The sequence below is a fragment of the Neovison vison genome, chromosome 6 (genome assembly GCF_020171115.1).
Source record: "Neovison vison isolate M4711 chromosome 6, ASM_NN_V1, whole genome shotgun sequence".
NCBI classification, from domain to species: Eukaryota; Metazoa; Chordata; class Mammalia; order Carnivora; family Mustelidae; genus Neogale; species Neogale vison.
The window spans coordinates 60,691,029-60,714,405 of record NC_058096.1 but is presented as its reverse complement, the minus strand read 5'-3'; the positions used below and the strand labels follow the sequence as shown (position 1 = coordinate 60,714,405).

At 37.7% G+C, this 23,377-nt stretch overlaps 1 protein-coding gene across 2 annotated transcripts in view; it reads left to right on the top strand.

The window, feature by feature from the left end:
* CCDC191 (coiled-coil domain containing 191) overlaps positions 1 to 23,377 on the top strand; it is a 90,343-nt gene that overhangs the window by 40,629 nt on the left and 26,337 nt on the right. For both annotated transcript variants that reach the window (XM_044251415.1, XM_044251417.1), the window contains exons 9-13: positions 1,696 to 1,945; positions 6,225 to 6,682; positions 7,483 to 7,595; positions 9,579 to 9,661; positions 10,567 to 10,668. In XM_044251415.1, coding sequence (XP_044107350.1) covers positions 1,696 to 1,945; positions 6,225 to 6,682; positions 7,483 to 7,595; positions 9,579 to 9,661; positions 10,567 to 10,668 — 1,006 coding nt within the window. The remainder of the gene's footprint in view (positions 1 to 1,695; positions 1,946 to 6,224; positions 6,683 to 7,482; positions 7,596 to 9,578; positions 9,662 to 10,566; positions 10,669 to 23,377) is intronic.

Below are 23,377 nucleotides of genomic sequence, written 5' to 3'. Positions count from 1 at the left end.
TATTTTAAAGTTATTCAGTCCCATGTTAGATAATTTATTTCCATGAAATTAAATTTGACGTATAAATATTACCACCTATATTGTACTTTTATTACAAAAACATCAGTCAAGTATTAATTGAGTACCAGTCATTAATACAGTAGAGGGAAGCAATTAAATACAATGAAATACACTGAAATGCAGTGTTGTTTTTAGTGTTTATCCTGAATTTCACTATTTCAGTTGACGCTACTCTCACTGATTGGTTGTTTCATCCAACTCCTCTGACATAGGTTAAATTCTGTGACTTTAGTTTTTTTCAAATCAAGGGTTTTAACCCATTCATGGATTCTGAAATCAGGCTCTAGGTGAGCTGTATTTTTCAAAGAAAAGGAATGGAACAGAAATGCCAGAATGCTTCTCTGGTAGTAAGGGTAGATATTTTTTAGTGAAACATCTGTTCCAATTATATATACTTTTGTTTCATACACACATACATATATACTTAAACTTGTATATTGTGTCACAGTGTAACATTTTTCTTACTGTAGGTGCCAGTCAAAAAAGATTTAAATCACTTAGGCATTTAAGAACTCTAGAAATGTTCTCCTGACTCATTGACTTAAGAACCTTACGATTTTTTTAATATATATAACCCCAAAGAGTCCATGAGGAGAGCTAAGCATTATGGATGTTTAACAGAAATGGGTATGCAAATAGTATTATAGAGAACTTATTTGAATCACCTTTACAAAATGAAATCAAGTAGGTTTCTAAACAATAGTAGATTTTAAACCTCCAAACTGACCCCTGATGCAATATAATAAGTTCCAAACTCTACATCTTACTTCTTCAGGGGTAATAATCATCCACTTGTAGATAGAACTCAGAGACCTCCATGCCTAAATTCTCAACTGGCCGCCACAAAAATGTCTCCTAATGGAGATCCTATTTGGGAAGGAAGGTAGCAAGAAGTTCCCAGCTCCACTCAGTGATGTCCCACAATAGCATAAAGTTTCCAGGAATCAAAAGGAGCTCTTCCTTATGAAGAGAATAAACCAGACCCGCTACTGGACTGTGAATGAGTTCAACAAGAGCAAGAGCTTTGTCTTTGACATGTGTTTCACACGTTTCTGGTGTTGAGCAGGTATCCTTCATTCATTCAGTTTAAGGGTTTGATAAATGAATCCTTCTCTTTAGAGACCCTGTCTCTGATCACATCCTTCTTTCATAAGAGCCACACTTATTGACTTTATATAAGCCTTATACTTAATTTATTATTGACAGTTCACTTGTTATATCTTCTTCCATTCCCTTTCTTCCAAACCTCTGTCTTCCTTAGATTTGCAAGCATGGCTGAAGTCTCCCTCATGCATTCATCATTTTAAAAGTGGTTATTTATATGCATATTTCTTTTGCTCCTTCCCCTTCATAAGCACTCTATTTTATGGTAATTTAAAAAATGTAATATGCCTCTGTGATGTGATAGAACTCTTTCTTCTGAGGCAGTCTCTTAAGGTGCCAACATCTTCTACAAGCAGACCTTTTGTACCAGGGAGTTTGATAAAATGATTCCATTTAGCTTAAATAAAAGGATGCGATGCATCTAACATGGAGCATTTCTGGGACTCTTTCAGACTTGTGTTTCATGTATATTATCAACTAATAAGCTGTAAATAGCTTCTTCTTATTAACGGGAAATACTTTGTTGCTTAGAAAACAACAGCTGGCCACTGAGTGTAACCGGAAACAGGTTCTCCGACACCACTTCACAGAATGGCAGCGTTGGCACCGTGCAGAGATCCTGAAGAGGGAGCTGGCTCTAGCAAAGGAGGAAACTAGGAAGAAAATGAATGAGCTGCTGGAGGCAGCCTCACTAGGGAAGCTCAGCACAAGTGGGTCATCAGGCGTCAGTCTACTTGAGGAGGCAGCAGTTGTGGTGGATCCGCCTGTAAGACATGGAGAGGTACATTGGTTTTGCTTGGTCTTCTGCTTATTAAACAGTGGCGTTTGAGCTCTGCCCTTGAGTAGCCTGGGTTATGTTAGCCACTGTCAGATTGCCTTCCCTGGTCTGTCTAGAGGGTGTGAGCTGTGTACAGTGTACAGAGGTTACCTTTCAGTCAGTGTTTATTTTCTTGAACCGAATCTTCTTTTTATATATCACATTCAAACTCTGGTATACTTGAGAACTTAGTAGGGACATAATATAGAGAGGGAATTGAAAACAACTAAGTGAAAGACTCCTTCAGGAATAGTTGTATAAAGCATTGTTTATAACTCTGGAACTCTTCATACTTGATCATCAGACATTTCCTATCTAAATGAGCTTGTGATACACACACATACACACATACATACATACATACATAGGGGAAATTTTTAAGTTTTTATTTTTCTAATAAGAAAAATCATATGTGTTAATTATGGTAATTTGATAGAAGAAAATGACAGAGAAAAAGCAAAGTAGCCTATAATTCCCTCATCTGGAGATAACCACCAGTAACGTGTTGGATAGCTGTATTGTCTTTTCTCTATTCAGGCATATGCAAATTTTTCTCCTTAATATTTTATTTAGCTTTTAAATGTTCTTCAGCTAAGTTATTGAGGATACCTACTTTTTCACAATACATAATACAGAAGAAATAAGGCCATTTTTTCCCTAATAACAATTTAACTGTTCTGTTTTTCTAAAAAAAAAAAAAAAGTTGCAGTTTCACAATATATAACATGAGGATTTTCTCTGTCACTAAATCTACTGCTGCAACTTTAGTTCTCAGCTGACAGTAAACCACAGATCAGACCTGCTCAGTCAGCATTTTTGGTTGTGGGGTATCTGTATATTTTTTTTTTTTTAACTTTCACGGGTGAACCTGATGAATACCCTGTGATTAAGGACTGCTATTCAGTGCCATCATTTTGTAATGGCTCTCGGATATTCAGTCATGAACCAGAAGCTAGAGCTTGTTTACCTTTTTCTGTATTGCTGGACATTTGTTTCCAGTTCTTCACTATTGCAAACAGTGCTTTAGTGATCATCCTTGTTATGAAATCTTTGCACACATCCACTTTCACTTAAATGCTTTACTTAGGATATAAAAAACAGAATATTTTTATATTATTATATTTATCTTATTTTTATTATATTTTATAATAATAAATATTCTAAAAATAGAATGCACATTTTAAAAACTATTACCAAATTGCCTTTCTAGAAAGGCTGTACCAAAGAAATGCCTATTTTCCTGCCTTGTAACACATTTTCATTTTTGTTAAGTTGATAGTAAAATATTTTCATCTTATTATTGCTTCAGTATTTGCATTTTTTTATTACTAGTGAGGCTAAACATTTTCTGTAATGGCCGTTTACATATATATGTATGTGAAAATGGATATAGAAGGATAGATATTTAATAACTTGTCTATTCATGCCCTTATACATTTTTCTACTTTTTCATATTTATAGGAGCTCTTTGTATTTCTAAGACTACTGGTGTTTTTATTACTATATATTTTGCAGTTTTTTTTTCATTTTTTCATTTGTCTTTTTGGGTAATTTTTGGTGTTTTGGTACTATACAGAGTCTCAGTTTTCATAAAGTGAATCCTATCAATTTTTTATTTCATAATTGCACTTGTCATATTTGAAAAGTCCTTTGGAGAAAATCTTCTACCCCCTCACCTTCATCCCAGACCCCTCCACCTAATGCTACTGAGTATTTAACTCAGACATATAAAATTAAGTTAGGTACCACAGGGGCCTCAGTCTTGCTTTTTACCCTGATTACTTCCAGCAAGTAGGCTGGTATGTATGTATGTATTTTTTATTTTATTTTATTTCTTTTCAGTGTTCCGGAATTCATTGTTTATGTACCACACCCAGGCTGGTTTTAATTTAAGCCTAGGGTCCCAGCAAAGGGGTATCATGAGGATCCTTATTGAGACTTAGGTCCTCTAGGCAATTTATCTGCCTTTATGTCTGTTAGATAATTTTGTTTCCATTAAGACCCCAGAGTCTCCATCTTAAGAAATAGCTATCTGAACCTTTTACTTTGCAGACTTACACTGTTGTTATCTGTAAATTTTTGAAAAGTCAACAAAGTATTTTTATATGCATAAAACACAAAAATTACTATGTGTATATATAGGACTCAAATAAAAGCCTTTAAATCTCTGAATTTAAAGAATTTTAAAGAATTTAAAGAATTTTATCAAGAAAGGATAGCATAAAAAATAGAGCAAGTGAAAATAAAAGGACGTAATAGACTCTCTAGTTTATTAGATAAACCCTAATTTTTTCCAGAATGTAGAGTGTAACATGAACAAATAAAATATGGTATCTTTAGTTAGATGCCCACTAATTATACAGTCATAGGGACTCATGTACCACAAATGCATGCATTATACCTTGAAAATTTTCAAAATTATCAGTAAGCTAATAGATGACTTTCACTAATTATGCCAGACTGTTCAGTCCTGTACTATTAAGTACAGTCTGTACCATTAAGCTTTGTTTCATTCTCTTATTTTCACCTTGAAAAGTTACTGTCATCCAAAAGAAATTGTTTTGCTATACTCAAGGCTTTTACAGTCTTGCTGGGTTAATAATGTACCATTATCACAAAGTTTAAAAGGGTCTAAAACATATACCCTGCTTTATGCTAAATTACTTAAGCTGGTGTTCTTTTGAATAAATGTCCATTGACATTTCTGAAATAGAAGGTTATTTTTTAGTCCTTAGCATGTCAGAGTTTCCATATATCACTTTTTTCACTCCAGCTGAGTCTATGGGAAATATTTCCATCATCATGAAAAATATTTTTGAGTACCTTAGAGCAAGAAGCTTCTAAGAAACAAGTAGTCCATAGTATCTTTCTCCTTGTACCTCTACAGATGGCAGAATCAAAAGCTGGTCAGACCTTACGCCATGGAATCAAACCATTCTAGAAGAGACATTTTAACTATGCATTATTTTGGCCAGGAGATGTTTTTCCAGTTAAGAATTCTGTTTCCTACCCCTCTATATAGAACTTAAAATTGGGTGATACCTCAGTCTATTAAATGAAATCCATTACAGGATAAAGCTTTTATTTTTTTTTAATTATTTTTTTATTAACATATAATGTATTATTAGCCCCAGGGGTACAGGTCTATGAATCATCAGGTTCACACACTCCACAGCACTCACCACAGCACATACCTTCCCCAATGTCCATAACCCTACCACCCTCTCCCTGCCCCCCTCCCTCCAGCAACCCTCAGTTTGTTTTGTGAGATTGGTCTCTTATGGTTTGTCTCCCTCCCGATCCCATCTTGTTTCATTTATTCTCTTCCTACCCCCCATACCCTCCATGTTGCATCTCCACTTCCTTATATCAGTGAGATCATATGATAGTTGTCTTTCTCCGATTGACTTATTTCCCTAAGCATGATACCCTCTAGTTCCATCCATGTCGTCGCAAATGGCAAGATTTCATTTCTTTTGATGGCTGCATAGTATTCCATTGTGTGTGTGTATGTGTGTGTGTGTGTGTGTGTGTGTATACCACATCTTCTTAGGATAAAGCTTTTAAAACTACTCAGCCGTATGCTAAAATATAATATTATTGATAATATTCTTATGTAATGCAGATATTTGCCTGGTAATCCTGGCCTTACAGATATTCCCCACAGATAGCCTGGCAATAGTCTGGAGATTGTAAACTGTAATCCATGCTTTGATCCTGAGAATGAATGAATGAATGAATAAGTACATACATACATACATACCCTGTGATTCAGTTATTAGTGGCAAGAGAAGCATTGAGAGAACAGAGCTATTACTGATTTATAAAGGTATTTGGTAGTTTTCAAACATTCTTGAGGGAGAATATGTCCTTTGCCACAAAGTTCAGAGTTAATTCATGCAGATTAAAATTCCTGTAATATATATCTGGAGTAATCCTGCCTCATTCACAAATGAACTATCCAAATCAGAAATTTCTGAGTACAGTTTTCTTATTGCAAATGGCCTGGCTCATGGCAATGGCCTGTACTCTGTAGCCACTCGCCCACACAGCTTCCGTGGTGAGCAGCAGCCCACACTCTGAGACTAGCTCACAGAGCTAAGGCTGGTAGCCTCTGAGATAGCCAGGCCCGGAGCACAGGCCAGTTGCACCATTGAACCAAACAAGGCTGATTAGACGACATGGGATCTCGTCAACACAGTCCTTTGAACAGCTAAAGTGTAACATGCTCCCTCTCTCTCAGGTGACTGCTGGGCCACCTCTTTGGGAAAAGCCTCCCTCAAGGAGCCATGACTGCATGCCCAGCCCCCACCTAGGAAGACCAACAAAGAGTGACTTGCAGGTTCCCCTCCAGCATGTCCCTCTGAACCCATCTGATAATAAGCAGCCCACGACTGGGGATGCTGAGCCCTCCCAACAGCCTGGCAGCAGCAAAAAGCTCAGAACTACCAGCCAGAGAGCAGAATCCATGTGCTTGGGTCATTTCCACAACCGCCACGTCTTCCAGCAACTGTTGATTGAAAAGCAAAAGAAGAAACTTCAGGAACAGCAGAAAACAATTCTGGAACTGAAGGAAAGCCAGCGGCTGGCAGAGGCTCGGTGGGCTGCAGAGCGGGCTGCAGCAGTCACTGATGCCCAGAGCTGCCTGCTGTCGAATCCCAGGAGAAAAGAACCCAAAAGAACCTGCCAGGTGCTTCCAAAGTATGTCCACTATATCCGAATATTCTTTGGACTTACGATTGGGGTTTTTTCACCTGTGGTAGATAGGCCCCTGAACTTCTTTTGTCCAGCTTCCAGACTCCATGAGCTCTCCCTTTCTTTGAAAGTACACAATTCAGAACAAAGCAACCCCCCTACATTGTGACTGATCCGTGACAGGTACTTATAATATTTGAGGCAACTGGCTACCTGTGAGTTACACAGTTAGCATGTTGTGCTACTTTTGTCCAAGGAGCTCTGTTACTATACCAGTAAAAGAGAACAGTGCTTACTTGCTCTGCCCCAATGCTGGGTTTCTGATTATGTGTGGTTCTGAGAAGCCGGGTTGTACAATGTCAGGTACAAATGGAGCAGCCCCTGGGCTGGCTCATTACCTAGCTTAAATTTGCAGTTGTTTTGGATAAAAGTAAACATCTTTGAGGCTGGAATAAGAGTCCAAATTTCTCAAAAGTCACTTAAAATGGTTCCAGACGTGTTTGAGACATACTCAGTTCACGTGATAAGGCTAAGAAGTGGGTGATAGATACCTAATGATTTGAAGCCCTAGGGTGGGAGTCAGAGCACCTGACTAATGGCACACTCCGGCCAGTCACTCAACTTTTCCATGCTTCGTTCCACCAACGTCTAGAGTGGGTTTAATACATAGTTATCTTAGAGAGCAAAGATTAATTATAATTTGTGAAATGCTTTGAGTTTCTCAGGTTTGAAAGCTTTGAACAAAGCTGGTTATTGGTCTGAATTCTTTTCCTTTTTTTTTCTTTTTTTTTTTTTTTTACCCCCAGTTCGCCTGTTGCTTCCCCTGAGACTGATGGTAGAGGAGGTGACTCCCCAAATTCTCTCTCTGGACCCAGAAGGAACCCAAGGCAGCAGAAGGCACCCCACCCCATACTAAAAGGCAGGGCGGTCTGGGTGGTGGTGGCCTGGTGGTGGTTATCTTCCTTCCTGAATTAGAATATGCTAGGACTGAATCCTGGTGACTCTTAAGTTTTGAGACTTGGCAGAACCTGGTCAAAGATGGCTAGACATGTGAGGAGTGCAATGCACCAGAGAGTTCCATGCATTTTTTTCCTGCCCTCTCTGCCAAACTTTTTGGCCTTCCCAAAGAATACCAGAGGCGGGGTGGGGTGTTGAAAGGTATATCATTTTGAATTGGTTTGGATTACGAAAAAAAGTGGGACAGTTACACAAAAATACTCTTGAGTAGCTGCTAAGGACAAACATTGATAAAGATCATCTGTCATTATACTTTGTTAACCTTGAATTATTGATCCTTTTAGAGCAATTCATATGATTTTACGAGTTATACCTTGATAGGCTTTTAGTAATGAAATCTACAAACCAGACATTTTGATTTAATAACATTTTTGATGCATGTAGAAATCACTGTTTAAACAAAACAATACTATGAGAAGAAAAGCATTCGCCACCTAGCGAATCCACTGATTGTTTTTTCTGTATACATAGTCATGAATGTGCATATGTTTGTATTTGGAGGTAGGCACGTTGGCAATTACATTATAGTTGTAAGTCTGATTTTTCACCTTTGGCAAGATTGCTGCCCTTAGAAGAAGTGATGCCATCTGAAGCACACTGTGCCTGAAGTCCATTCATTTTAATGAGGAAATTAGCAATCTCTGCGTTGACTCTCTGCCAGGACAGCAGTTGATACCATCTTTACCTACCACTGAGCATGATCCGGAAATGCCCAGTTCGATGTGATTATTTTTTTAAATGATTGTTTGATCAAGGAGTTAACATATTTTAGAACTCCAGGCTGCTTTTCAAGTGGTCTTTAGTGATTCGCTCTAGAAAAGATGGGGAACATGCTTCTTACCAGAGCCTGCCTCTCAGGGCTCTCACTTTAATCCTCTATTCTGTTTCTGCCTCTTTAAAGACGGCCTCCCTGCCACCATCTGTGGCACCCCCACTCTTCTTTTTTCAGCAATGCAAACACTTAATATCTGTAAGAAATAGCCTGGTGAGTTTTTTGTTTATTAATTCTTGAAACTTGGACTTAAATCTTCTTCTCTATAATATGGCACAAGGAAGCAAAAGTAACTATTGGCTGACTTAGGTGAGCAGAATTTGATACTCCTCCCCCCATTTCCCTCTCCTGTAAAAGTCCCGATTGATGACAGAGTTGTATTATCAGACCATCTTGCACATTTGCTTCTTTTGGATCGATATTTAATAGACTGTCAAGAACAGGAGTCTGACACTTGAATTCGTTCAGATGCCAGTTCTCCAAATGCCTAGTACAATTCCATTTCCTGCCCATCTGTATATCTATCCAAGCCTTAAAACTAGATTTTAATATATTCATCATGACCCTAAACTTTAGTTTGTTGGTTGTTGTTGTTACATATACAGACGTTGGTATAATGACTTAGGAAAAAGAGCAGACTCAATGGGATTTGAGGACTGACTGTACTGTCAAAGTATTTGTTAGATGTAGTTAAAGTTTTCTCCATTCATTGAAGGATTACCAATTTAAAATTCTGGTTTCTGGGTTTCAGTAATAAAAGTATCATCAAGGTACACTGTCTTATTTAAACCAGTAAATAATTATTCTAATAGAAAAGTGAAAACAATTTGCAAATTGTTCATCATTGATGAGGATAGGATTGTAGGTCTTTAACCTGTAGGGGGTAGATAAATAACATATATGTACTTACATATTTATAAATACAACTACAACTTATATTTTTAAAGTATAAATTTTATATTTATAAACAAATAAATGTTTCTGAAATTGTAAACACTCAACTTGCAAGAAAACCCTAACAATAACACGAGATTTTGCTATAAAATGTGGAGACATTTTTTTTTGCAGTTCTCCTTATATTTTTGATATTGGAACTCTGTTACTATTTTCTAGCCATGGAAGAGAGAGCAGTTCAGCGAGCTGAACGTAGGCGGATCTTGGCAGAGAGGAAGAAGAAACAAGAAGAGGACAAATTGGTAAATCAAGAATGAAACCTGAGGCAAGAAAAAGGATTTGTATAGGTCTTTATTAAAAAAAAGAAAAAATGAAGCCTAGGGGTGCATGGGTGGCTCAGTCGATTAAGCATCCAACTCTTGATTTTGGCTCAGGTCACGATCTCAGGGTGATGAGATTGCAAGCCCCACATCAGGCTTGCCTGCTTAAGATTTTCTCTCTCTCTATGCCACTCCCCTCACCTCTCCGCCCCCCTCTAAAAAAAAAAAAAACAAAAGAAGCCTAGCTTGTTTAAGTATCTTGAGACAATCGAGCTAGATTAACTTCAGAAATAGCTTTTTATCCACTGGCCCGAACTCTGAAAATTTTAGGAAAAGAAAAAGAGAAAACAGTAACACCATTAGCATAGCAAGAAGGAAATGTTATAAAAGTTGATGGGAGCCACCATGAGGAAGATTTACATATTTAGATTTAGATGTCCAACCTGGTAAGTTGCAAAGGTGAGTAGATCTTGCAGTTTTGACCTAGACTATCAAAAATAGATTTTGTATCTACTAAGAGAAAATAAACAGTTTCAACAGTTTGGGGTTTTTTTGTGTGTGAAATGAAAGAAAAAATTTGTCCTACGCTGTATGGCATTTAGACTTAGTACTTCACAAGTAAAAATAAAAACTAAAAAGGAATCATTATTTGATGAAAAATTAATGTTCTCTTCTTGCTCTGTATCTCCTTTCCAAGCAGAGAAGAAACTTTTAAGTTACACAACTGACTACATGTTGGTTGGCTTTTCTACTTTTATCAGAAAATACGGGCTTCTTTCAGAGACAGGCGGGTACTCTTGGTAGATACTTGACATTCCTCAACATAAAAAATCTTACTTCCGTACAAACATAGCATTCTTATTTTTTACAACTCTCCTCTTGACCAGGCCCAGTTAAAGGCCCAAGAGGAGGAGCGTCAGAAGAGGGAAGCAGAAGAAAAGGAGGCTCAGCTTAAGAAAAAACGAGAAGAGAAGAGACTGCAGAAAATGGTTCGTAGAATCTGTTTGGTCAGTCACCTGCTTAAAGTCTATTGTGTGAAATACCGTGACCCTGTGCACCTTCTCCATCCCCAGGCTTCCCTCCAGAACACTCTTCTCGCACCTCCGCCCTTTCACACACTGTAAACCTCACGCAGTGAAAACCTCATTCTTCAGATTGTAGCTCAAACATGGCTTCTCCCAGATGAGCCTTTCTTGCCTTGTACACTCTCTTCTCCACCCAAGGTTAGGTTATGTTCCCCTTTTACCTCTGAAATATATTTCCTTCAAAGCATTACCAGAGCTTATAATTATGCATATGTTTTGTGGTTGTCTTATTGATTTCAGCATCTCTAACGAAACTGGAATCTCCTTGAGAGTAAAGGGAGCAGTCTAGTGTTGCTCACTGTTGTATTGGTGAGCAGTGTCCCTGGCATACAGTAGCAACTTAGCAAGGGTTTTGAATGAGTGAGTGAATGAGTGAACAAGTAAATGAACAAATGGAAGAAAATATACTCCCAAGAAATAAGAGATAAAACTCTTACTTTCAAGAGTATTGAATTCTAATTGGAAAGATACGGCCTAAATATGCCTGTCAGACAATATAATACAGCACATGTTGTCTTGTGGCTCAAAAAACAAAGAAGGGGCGCCTGGGTGGTTCAGTCAGTGTCCAACTTTTGATCTCAGCTCAGGTCTTAATCTCAGGGTCATGAGTTCAAGCTCTGCATTAGGCTCCATGCTAGGTGATCAAGGAGAGCCATAGAAGGAAAGCAAAGGAGATCAAGAGAATCATAGAACACAAGACCTATAAAGATTGAGGAGATAGAGACATTTTCATAGAAAAGAGATTCTAATTGGAAATTGCATTGGGATTCTACAGAGAAACAGAATAAATAAGTTATATGTGTAGGAAGAGATTTATTATGAGGAATTGGCTCATGTGATTATAGAGGCTGAGAAGTCCCACAGTCTACCATCTGCAAGCCAGAGACCCAGGAAAGCCAGCAATGTAATTCCAGTCCTAGTCTGAATTGATGGTATAAACTCTAGTTCAAGGACAGGAAAAGACCAATGGCCTGGCTCAAGCAGGCAGCTAGGAAGGAAAAAGGGGCAGATTCCTCCTTTTGGGTTTTTTGGGTGTTTTGGTTTTGGTTCTAGTTAGCCCTCAAGGGATTGGATGATGCCCGCCCACATTTGGGAGGGCAGTCTAACAGACTCCATGGATTCAAATGCTAATCTCATCCCAAAACACATTCGCAGATACACCCATAAATGTTTAATCTAGGCACCCTGTGGCTCGTTTAAGTTGGCACATAAAATTAACCATACAAGTCTCCCCCGATACACTTGGCACCCATACACATCTCCTTAAACCATACTTAATCTCTAAATAAAGAAAAGAAGATCGTAATTCTGCTTAACATGATACAACTTTCTTTTTTTTTTTTTTTTTTTTAAAGATTTTATTTATTTATTTGAGAGAGAGAGACAGTGAGAGAGAGCATGAGCGAGGAGAAGGTCAGAGAGCAAAGCAGACTCCCCCATGGAGCTGGGAGCCTGATGTGGGACTCGATCCCGGGACTCCAGGATCACGCCCTGAGCCGAAGGCAGTCGTCCAACCAACTGAGCCACCCAGGCGTCCCAACATGATACAACTTTCTTGCATACAACCAAAACTGTACTAACCCCTTCCCCAGAAGAGGTCAAGTCCTCGAATGATGTTTACTCCTCTCATTGATATCCCGTAACTTAACTACTATGATATAAAATTAAAAATACTTAAACACAATGATACAAATTCAATACATCTTATATTATGATTCATTGTAGAACATTTGAGAACTACAAAAAAATGGAAAAATATGAGCTCAGCTATAAGAGGTAACTAAATATCCTAGTATATTTACTTTGTTTCCTCTAAGCCTCTCTCTCTTAATAGATTGATAATTTGGGGGTGGGGGGAGGTGTATATAGTTTTTAATCTGCTTTTTTGCATTTAAGAATCGCTTATGAATATTTTCATATACCATTAAGAATTTTTCAAAACATTTTTATTTATACGTTGACGGTAAATTTTTTTCAATTTTTATGTAAATTCCAGCTAACATACAGTTTGATATTAGTTTCAGGTGTAGAATGTAGCGATTCATCACTTACATACAACACCTGGTGCTCATCGCAACAAGTGCCCTCCTTAATACTTACTATTTTTTAAAAATAAACTTTTTATTTTGGTTTACTTTAGGTTTATAAAAAAAGTTACAAAAGTAGTACGAGGAGCTTTTGTATACCCTTCACTCAATTTCAGTTTCTCCTTAACATTATCACCTTACATTACCATAGTGCATTTGTCAAAATGAAGAAACGAACATTAGTACATTATTATTAAGACCAGACTTTATTCACATTTCACCAGTGTTTCCAGTTTTTCTGACGTCTCATCGTGTCTTTTCTGTTCTGTTACCCTTTATATATATTCCTTTGCCACTACCACCTGCCTTTGATGGCTATACCTTCATAGTAGATATTGAAATTGGACAGTGAATTCTTCTACTTAATTCTTCTGTTTCAGAATTACTTAGCTATTCTTTGCCTTTTTATATAACTTTTAGACTAATTTATCAATGTGTACAAAAAAATCTTGCTTAGATTTTGATTGGGATCATATTGAATCTATAGTTCAAATTAGAGAATTGACATCTTAACAACATGAGTCTTTAATCTATGAGCATGGTATAGCTCCCCATTTATTTAGATCTTTGTTTCATGAGTGTTTTATAGCTTTTCGCATACCTTGTATATGATTGGTAGATTTGTACCTACATATTTCTTTTTTGGTGCTCTGATAAATGATGCTTTTTTTTTTTAATTTCAAATTCAGTTTTTTCATTGCTGGTATATAGGAGCACAGTTCATTTTTGTATGTTGACCTTGTATCCTGCAACCTTACTAAAACTCACTTATTAGTTCTAGGCAGAGTTTTTTGTTTTTTGTTTTTTGTAGATTCTTTGGAATTTTCTACAAGTTGTTTGCCAATAAAGGCAGTTTTATTTCCTCCTTTCTGATTTATATGCCTTTTATTTGTCTTGCCTTATTGAACTAGCTAGGAGCAATTCCAGTGCAAGATTGAATAAGGAGTAGTGAGATACACTTGTTCTTGTTCCTTGCCTTGTTCCAGATTTCAGGGGGAAGATTCAGTCTCTCATCTTTACTGTCATATATGTCATGTATTTTACTTTTATATGTATTATAAATACCCAGTATCTTCTTACTTTTATTGCTTTAAACAATTGTGTTTTAGTGTGACTGAAAATAAGCTGGAGGCACATGGGTGGCTCATTCAGTTAAGCATCCAGCTCTTGATTTTGGCTCAGGTCATGATCTCAGAATAATGAAATAGAGCCCTGTGTTGGGCTCTGTGCTGGGTGTGGAGCCTGCTTAAGATTCTCTCTCCCCCTTTCTCTCTTCCCCTCCCCCACCCCACTCACATGTGTGCTCTGTCTCCCAAATAAGTGTTTAAAAAAATAAGCTGAAGATTATAGTTTTTCATTTCTTTCATTTCTGATGCTCTTTATTTCTTTGTGTAGATCTAAGATTTTAACTATATCACATACCCTTGGCCTGAAAAATCGCCTTAAACATTTCCTGTAGGATAGGTCTGCTGGTAGTGAATTCTCTTAGTTTTCATTTGTCTGAAAAAGCTTTTGTTTCTTCTTCACTTTTTTTTCTTTTTTTTTTTTTTGAGAGAGAGAGAGAGAGCACATGAGCAGGGCAGGGAGGGGCAGGGAGAGAGGGGGAGAGAGAACCAACTTAACCAACTGAGCTAGCTACCCAGGTGCCACTCTTCCTCACTTTTGAAGGTATTTTCACTGGATATAGAATCCTGGGTTGATAGTTTTTCTTTCAACACTTCACCTATGTCATTCTGTTGTCTTCTTCTTACCTGGTTTCTGACAAGTTTGCTGTCATTCTTATCTTTGCTGCTTTATTGTAGATGTCTTAATCTGCTTGGGTTGCCAGTTCTATAGATTGGCCATCTGAGATCAGGGTGCCAGCATCGTTGGTTTCTGGTGAAGGCTCTAGTCCTGCCTTATAGATGGCCACCTTCTCACTGTGTCCTCCCATGACCTCTCCTAGTGAGAAGAGGAGTACATGAGCTCTCTGGTGAGTTAAAAGGATACTAATCTCACCTTTAGGACCTCATTTTACCTTCATTACTTCTTTAGAGGCCTCATTTCCAAATAAAACCACACTGATTGTTAGAGGACTTCAATATATGAATCCAGAGGGGGTTATAAACATTCTGTCTATAGCAGTAGGTAAGGTGGGTTCTTTTCCCCCAACTGCCTTCAAGATTTTTTTGTGTCTTTGGTTTTCAGCAATTTGAATATAATATGCCCAAATGTGATTTATTTGTTTTTTTTTCCCCCTGCTGCTGATCTCCGTTTCTTAGATATGTGGCTTTGTATCTGTGAGTAATTTTGGAATATGTTTATCCATTATTCTTCAGATATTTCACCTGTCCCTTTCATTTTCTTCCCCTTCTGGGATTCCAGCTTGCAATGCTTGCCTTACACTGATACTGTCCCACAGCTTTTGGATGTTCTATTGTGTTTTTCATTCTTTTTTTCTCTTTACCTTCAGTTTGTGTATTTCTACTAATTTCAAGTTACCTGATTCTTTCCTTGACTATGTCAAGTCTAGTGATGAGCCCTTTGAAGGCTCTCTTCATTTCTGTTACCATGTTTTTTTTTTTATTTTCTAGCATTTTCATTTGACTGTTTATTATAGTTTCCATATCTCTCTTAAAATTACATATCTGATCTTGAATGATGACTACCTTGCTCATTAGAGCCTTTAATGTTATTATAAGTTATTTAAAAATTTAAAATTACCTCTCTGGTAGTTCCAAAATCTCTGTCATATCTGAGTGTTATTCTAAAGATTGATTTCTTTTTAGACTGTATTTATTGCTTATCTTTTGGTATGTCTTCATCATTGTTGTCATTGTTGTTGTTGAAAGGCGGGCTTGTGGTAGAGAGCAGTAGAAAATGAGATAAATTGGCTTTTAGTGTGGAGATTTGTGTTAATCTAGCCAAGAGTTGGACTACATTTGATGTTTTGTGTTGCCGTGGTTACCATTGTTGAGGTTTGCTATTGCTATGGGTACCATAGACTTCAATTTACACTAGCAACTTTGTTTTTATCTCTCTCTCTCTCTCTCTTTTTATTTTATTTTATTTTTTTCTTGGTTTCAGGTCTTCTCTCTGTGCTGTTCCCCAGAGAAAGTCTGTCTATCTCTTGCAGGTCTCTCAGGTACACACCACTGTTATTACTAGAGATTTGTTTGTATGCTGGTGGGGTATGGATGAGGGGAAACACTCTATAACATTCTAATTAAATCTGTCTTTGGAGTACACAGTATTGGGCAGTCAGAGGAATTTCCGCTCCTACTCCTCTGTTCCCTTCTTTTTTATCCACTGGCTCAGTCTGTAACCTTAAAGCCCTTCCCTCTGAGGTTCCCCCTCCACTTAAATGAGAGGTTCCCCCTCCACTTAAATGAGATGGGCTAGTCTGGGTACCCCCAGCTGCAGTAGCATTCCACTAATGTCCTCAGCTGGGGCCTCGTGCAGGTGAAGGCTTTTGTTTCCCAAGGGAGAATGGTCGGGGCAGATCTTACAGTGGTTGCTGTTCCTCTCCACTAGCCAGAACCATGGTAGAAACTTTATCTGGATTCTCCCTGATCTCCGTGAGAGCCTACAAAAAGGTGGAGTTCCTAGAGCAAAAGCCTGTAAAAAGGCAGAATGTCCCTATGACAATGACCCCCAGATAAAATACAACTTCAGTTTATAATCGTAGACAAAAAGATTTTGTCACATAGACTAGTTTCTATTTAATAAATCATCCAAAGCTGTTTCAATCAAGATAGATGCATGTACAAATTGGTGGTGTTTGAACTTTACAAGCGCTTCAGATCTAAATTGCACTTGGCAGGGTGCCTGGCTCAGCTGAGCGTCCAACTCTTGGTTTCAGCTCAGGTCATGAATTTGGGGTCACGGGATCAAGCCCCACATCAGGCTCTCTGCTGGACCTGGAGCCCGCTTAAGATTCTCTCTCTCCAGGAGCGCCTGGGTGGCTCAGTCCTTCAGCTGCTGTCTTCAGCTTCTGCTCAGCGGAAGCCCACTTCTCTCTCTCCCACTTCCCAGTTTGTGTTCCCTCTCTCCCTGTGTCTCTCTCTGACAAATAAAATCTTTAAAAAAATAAATAAATAAAAATAAAAAGATTCTATTTGGGGTGGGGCACCTGGGTGCTTCAATCAATTAAGTGCCTGGTTTTGGCTCAGGTCATGATCTCAGGGTCCTGGAATTGAGCCCCACATCAGGCTCCCTGCTCAGTGGGGAGCCTGCTTCTCCCTCTCCCTCTGCCTGTCACTCCCCTGCTCACTCTCACTTGTACCCCCCCAATAAATAAATAAACAATCTTTTTTAAAAATTTAAAAAGAAAAGATTCTTTCTCTCCCTCTGCCTTACCCCATCCTACCCCCACTTGCATATGCTCCCTCTTTTTTTTTTTTTTTTAAGATTTTATTTATTTATTTGACAGAAAGAGAGATCACAAATAGGCAGAGAGGCAGGCAGAGAGTGGGGGAAGCAGGCTCCCTGCTGAGCCCGAGGTGGGGCTTGATCCCAGGCCCCTGAGATCATGACCTGAGCGGAAGGCAGAGGCTTTAAGCACTGAGCCACCCAGGTGCCCCATTCCCTCTCTCTTAAAAAACAAAAATGCACTTGGCAGTTTTCTCCTTTGCTTCTGGGCACTCTTGCTCTCCATAGTATATTTCTCCACCCAGTTTATCACAGGCTCTTTTTCTATTTGGTGCACAGGTGATTTTTTAACTGCTTGTATACTTTATGTAGCTACTCCCAGCAAGCAGTCACCAAGGTTGTGGCAGCATTATTCCTCTGGACATCAAAAAGATGATGACACTTCTGAGCTAGTACCTGCTATGACTTCTCTGAGTAGTCACATCCTCGATGTGTTGATGGGAGCCTGCTTCATCTCTTCTAGTTGGACATTTTTCACTCATTAAGTTTATTAGTTTATGGTGTGAGGTACCATATTTCTAATTATATAGAGGAGTTGCTCTATATAGAGAACTGGAGAAGTTCTCTAAGGCAATCATATGTATTTCTTTGGATAGAAAATACAAGATAAGTCCTGATCATATTTTAGGCTAAGGGAACTGGAAGAATTCCTCAGGGATAGGCTCATGACAGATTTGTTCTCCATATTCAGGAAGTGGTTCAGGGTCAAGACATGCTGCCCTCTGCGATCCTTGCTACCTACAACTCCCCCAGACCTAGAAGCGCTACATTCTTCAGAGGGGGCCTCTGTAGCCATGGCAGGAAGTCTGGGGCAGCATGGTCTCTGGTATGGAAGTGTTGCTTAGTGTTCCTGTGGTTTTGACAAGATAGCCTGTCTGGTGTAGCAGTAGGATGGCCACTTGGTGGGTCTCATACAATAACCTTTTGAAAATAAAAATCTAAACTCCTCTTAAATCCCATTGCTCAGCTGGGAGCCTGTTTTCTTCTCCCTCTGCGGCTCCCCCTGCTTGTGTCGCTCCAATAGGTAGATAAAATCTTAAATATAAATTTATATATAATATAATGCTATGTAATATAAAATTTTGGCTCAAGAAGATCTCTAGTAGATGTTTTCTTTCTCTTTTTTCATGGAAAAGTAAACTTAAAAGAAGGCTCTTTTTCCCCACTCCATGGGAAAATGGATTTCCTTTGGAGCCTACACCACCAGCCATGGAGTTGTAATTCTAGGAAAATAGTTACACTGTAACCTAGATGTGCCTGTGAACAGGGTTGACCAGCCTGAGGGTTTCTCCAAAGGCTTGTTGTCTGTGTTAGATTCCTGTCTGTAAGTCACAACTGCTAATGCTACAGGAGCATTTCAATGGATGTGAAAATGGCTACTTTCTGTTTTCACCCACCACATAACCCTCCACTGTTACTTGTTACTCCTAAGAAAATTCTTGTAAATAGTTTTTATTTCTGGCCATCCAATTCAACATTTTAGATGTCTGAAGTCAAGGTTATAAAGATAATTTGGGGTTAGTACTTTAGATAATGTGGACATTTCATTTTGAGGAATTTGTACTGAAACAGGTAGTTTGGATTAGAAGATCAGGCAAATCTCCCTTCCATAGTAAAAATGTTCTGGTGCACGCCCTCATTTTTTTTTCTCACAGAAGACTCCGCAATTAGATAGCTTATCAGATTCAGCCAATTCACCACACTTTTCCTGAAGTGAAATTGGGGGGGGGGGGCGTGACTTAAATGAAATGTTTTTGTATTTATATTATGTAAATGACAACAATTGTGAAGACAGTCTGCAGTCTTTACTTTTCTCTTGTGACTTTTGTAAGGGATATCAGTTGCTACCATTCACCATTTTTAGGTAGTTTTATTTTTCTCACTTTTATTATAGCCTATTTTTATTAAAAATAGAAAAATACAGTAAACCATTACACTTCTGTCATCTTTCTCAGTCAGCCCCTCAAGGGGTACGTTCTTCTTTGAGGAGCAAGAGAAGTCTTTCCTCAGGGTATTACCAGAAATGGTTACTCTTTCTCGCTGCCTAATGATCATCAAATACTTTTAACTTTTTTCTGGACTTGTTCATCGCTTTTAAAAAGAGTGCAGTGTAAGAATATTATTCTAGGCTTTTAATGCAGTGTGGAGTATCTTTAGGGTTATTTACATATATCTCTCTACGCTGTAATCTAAACGAAGGCACTGTATTGCTAAGTTTCCCATAATAATGAGGGAGAAATATTGATTGCTGTCCTAACTAGATACTTTACTTTTTAGTAACACAGTAAGATACAAATCATCTGTGAACAACGCTGAATGTGTCTAAGACCATGCATAGTACTGATTCTTGTAGTACTCATGACCACCTTTTCCTCAGCTGCTTGACAGAACTGTTTCCGTTAATGCTCCAGTGTTCTGGTACCATGATTAGCACATGGTTTAGTGGCTATACTTTCAAATTAAATTAATTACCTATTTGTTAAAATGAAATTTCATTAGTGTTTTGGTCATGGCATTTTTACTTATTTTTTCAGTTTTGCTGAGGTATAATTTACAAAATTGTAAGGTACTTAAAATGTCCAACAGGATGATTTGATGTACTTACACATTGTAAAAGGATTCTCACAGTTGGGTTAACACAGCTGTCACCTTATATATTTACCTACTGTGTGTGTGTGTGTGTGTGTGTGTGCACGTATGTACACTTAAGTTCTCTCAGTTAATTTAAATTATAAAATAGTGTATTAAAAACTACAGTCACCATCTTACACTTTAGGTCCTCAGACTACATTCATCTCACAACTAAAAGTCTGTACCCTTTTTCCAGGCTCTCCCTATTCCTCCCCATACCCCAATTGCAAGCACATTCTCTTCTCTGTTTCTAGGAATTTGGTAATAGCCATTCTAACAGTTGTGAGGTGATAGATACCTCATTGTGGTTTTGATTTGTATTTCCCTGATGATTAGTGATATTTGAGTCGCTTTTCATATACCTGTTGACCATTTGTATGTTTTCTTTGGAAAAACATGTATCTATTCAGGTTCTTTACCCATTTTTTAAATGGGTTATTTGTGGGGGGGGGTTGCTTTTGAGTTGTATGGGTTCCTTGTAAATTTTTGGTATTAACCCTTTATCAGAAATGTGGTTTGCAAATATTTTGTTCCATTCCATAGATTACCTTTTCATTTTGTTGATGGTTTCCTTTGCTGTACAGATGCTTTTTAGATTGATATAATCCCACTTGTTTATTCTTGCTTTTGTTGCCTTTGTTTTAAGGTGTTCAGTACAAAAGCTCATCTCGAAGTCCAGTCAAGGAGCTTACCTACTGTGTTTTCTTCTAAGAGTTTTAGTTTCAGGTCTTCCATTCAAGTCTTTCATCCATTTTTAGTTGATTTTTATGGATGGTATTAGATAAAGGTCCAGTTTTATTGTTTTGCAGGAGGCTATCCAGTTTTCCCAGCACCGTTTATTGAACAGACTTTCCCCCTTTGTATATTCTTAGCTCCTTTTGAAAATTAATTGACCATGTATGAATGGGTTTATTTCTGGGCTCTCTATCCTATTCTGTTAATCTATGTGTCTTTTTTTTTTTTAATGCCAATACCATACTGTTTTACTTACTATAACTTTGTGATACAGGTTGAAATTAAGAAATATGATGCCTCCAGCTTTGTTGTTCTTTCTCAAAACTGCTTTGGCTATTCAGGATTTTTCATGGTCCCATACAAATTTTAAGATTTTTTTAAAAAATTTCTGTGAAAAATACCATTGGAATTTTGATAGGGATTGCAATGAATCTATAAATTGCTTTGGGTAATATGAACATTTTAACAATATTAATTCATCCAATCCATGAAGACAGTGAATCTTTCCATTTATTTATTGTTCTGTGAAAAGATTCACAACAGCTGTGTTTTGGTTTTGAAAAAGAAAAGAAAACTTTATTATTGTTATTATAGATACCTAATAGAAACAGAATAGGAAAGAAATCTACACATAGATGAAGGTAATAGAAGGGAAGAAGCCTGGGCTATGTGCGTCTGCTTCCCCTCCCGGATTCCATTCTAGGGAGCCGGGGGGGGGGGGCTGGAGCAGGAGGGAGGTGAGACAAGATTTAGAGATCTTGACATCCAGAACAGAAGAGCCAGTTCTGACTTGGAGACCAGAAAATGTATTTCAACAACCTGGCTCCCATCATTATTCACACATTACAAGTCTCACAAACAACATTCCTTAGCCTGCCTACGTATGTGCAGGTCTTGGTGGCTGGTTATGCAGGACATATCACAGAAAAAAAAAAATCTACCCATATAGAACATTTGTGTCTTCTTCAATTTCTTTTATAGGTTCTGGTGGAGTCTTTAGGATTTTTGATATATAATATCATGTCATCTTCAGAGAGAGATAATTTTACTTCTTTCCTAATTTGGATGTCTTTATTTCTTTTTCTTGCCTAATTGCTCTGACACTTCCAACACTATTTTTTTTAGAAGATTTTATTTATTTATTTGACAGAGAGAGCTCACAAGGAGGTAGAGAAGCAGGCAGAGAGAGAGAGAGAGAGAGAGAGAGAGGAGCGGGCTCCCGCTGAGCAGAGAGCCCAATGCGGGGCTCGATCCCAGGACCCTGAGATCATGACTTGAGCTGAAGGCAGAGGCTTAACCCACTGAGCCACCCAGGTGCCCCACTTCCAACACTATTTTGAATAAAACTGATGAAAGTGGGCATCCTTATCTTGTTCATAATAGTAGAGGAGAAGCTTTTCAGTATTGGGTGTGACGTTAGCTGTGAACTTCTCAAGTATGGTCTTTATTGAAATACGTTCCTTCTGTACCCAATTTGTGGAGAGGTTTTATCATAAAAGGGTGTTGAATTGTGTGAGATACATTTTCTGCATCTATTGAGATGATCATAGGATTTTTATCCTTCATTTTGTAACATGGGAGTATCACGGTGAGTGATTTGTGGATGTTGAACCATCCCTTCATCCCTGGAATAAATCCCACTTGATCATAATGTATGATACTTTTAATGTACTGTTAGATTTGCTGATATTTTGTTGAGATTTTATGTTCATCAGGGATACTGGCCTGTAATTTTCTTGAGTCCTTGTCTAGCTTTGGTATCAGGGTAATATTGGCCTTATAAAATGACTTAGGAAGTGTTCCCTTCTCTTACACCTTTTGGAAGAGTTTAAGAAGGATTGGTATTAATTCTTAAAATACTTGGTGGAATTTACCAGTGGCACCTTCTGGTTTTGGACTTCTCTTTGTCAGAAGGATTTTGATTACTTATTCAGTCTCTTCACTAGTAATCCATCTGTTCAGATTTTCTAATTCTTCATGATTCAGTCTTAGTAAAAGTTGTATGTTTTTAGGAATTTATCCATTTGTTAAGTTAAGTTGTTGGTATGTAATTGTTCATAGTAGTTTGTTATGATCCTTACTATTTCTGTGTTTTCTCTTTCATTTCTGATTTTATTTAAGTCTCTCCATTTTTTCTTAGTCTAGCCACAGGTTTGTCTGTTTTATCTTTTAAAATAGACATCTTAGTTTCTTTGATCTTTTCTATTGTTTTTCTAGTCTCTATTTCATTTATTTCTGCACTGATTTTTCACCCTTCTGCTAACTTTGGGCATAGTTATTTCTTCTTCTAGTTTGTTGAGATGTATGGTTAAGCTGTTTGAGATCTTTCGTTTATTTTATGTAAGTGTTAAGTGCTATAAACTTCCCTCTTAAAACTGCTTTTGCTGCATCTCATAAGTTTTGGTTTATTTTGTTTACATTTTCATTTGCCTAGACATGTTTTTTGATTTCCCTTTTGATTTCTTCTTTGACTCATTGGTTATTTGTAAAGCATGTTGTTTAATCTTCACATATTTGTGTGTTTTCCAGTTTTCCTTTTGTAATTGATTTTTAATTTCATAACATCATGGTTGGAAAAGATGCTTGATATGATACCAGTTTTTTTTCCAATTTATTAAGATTTGTTTTGTGTCATATAACATACAATCTATCCTGGAGAATGTTCCCTGTACCCTTGAGAAAAATGCGTTATTCTGCTGTTGTTAAATGAAATGTTCTGCATATGTCTGTTAGGTCCATCTGGTCAAACA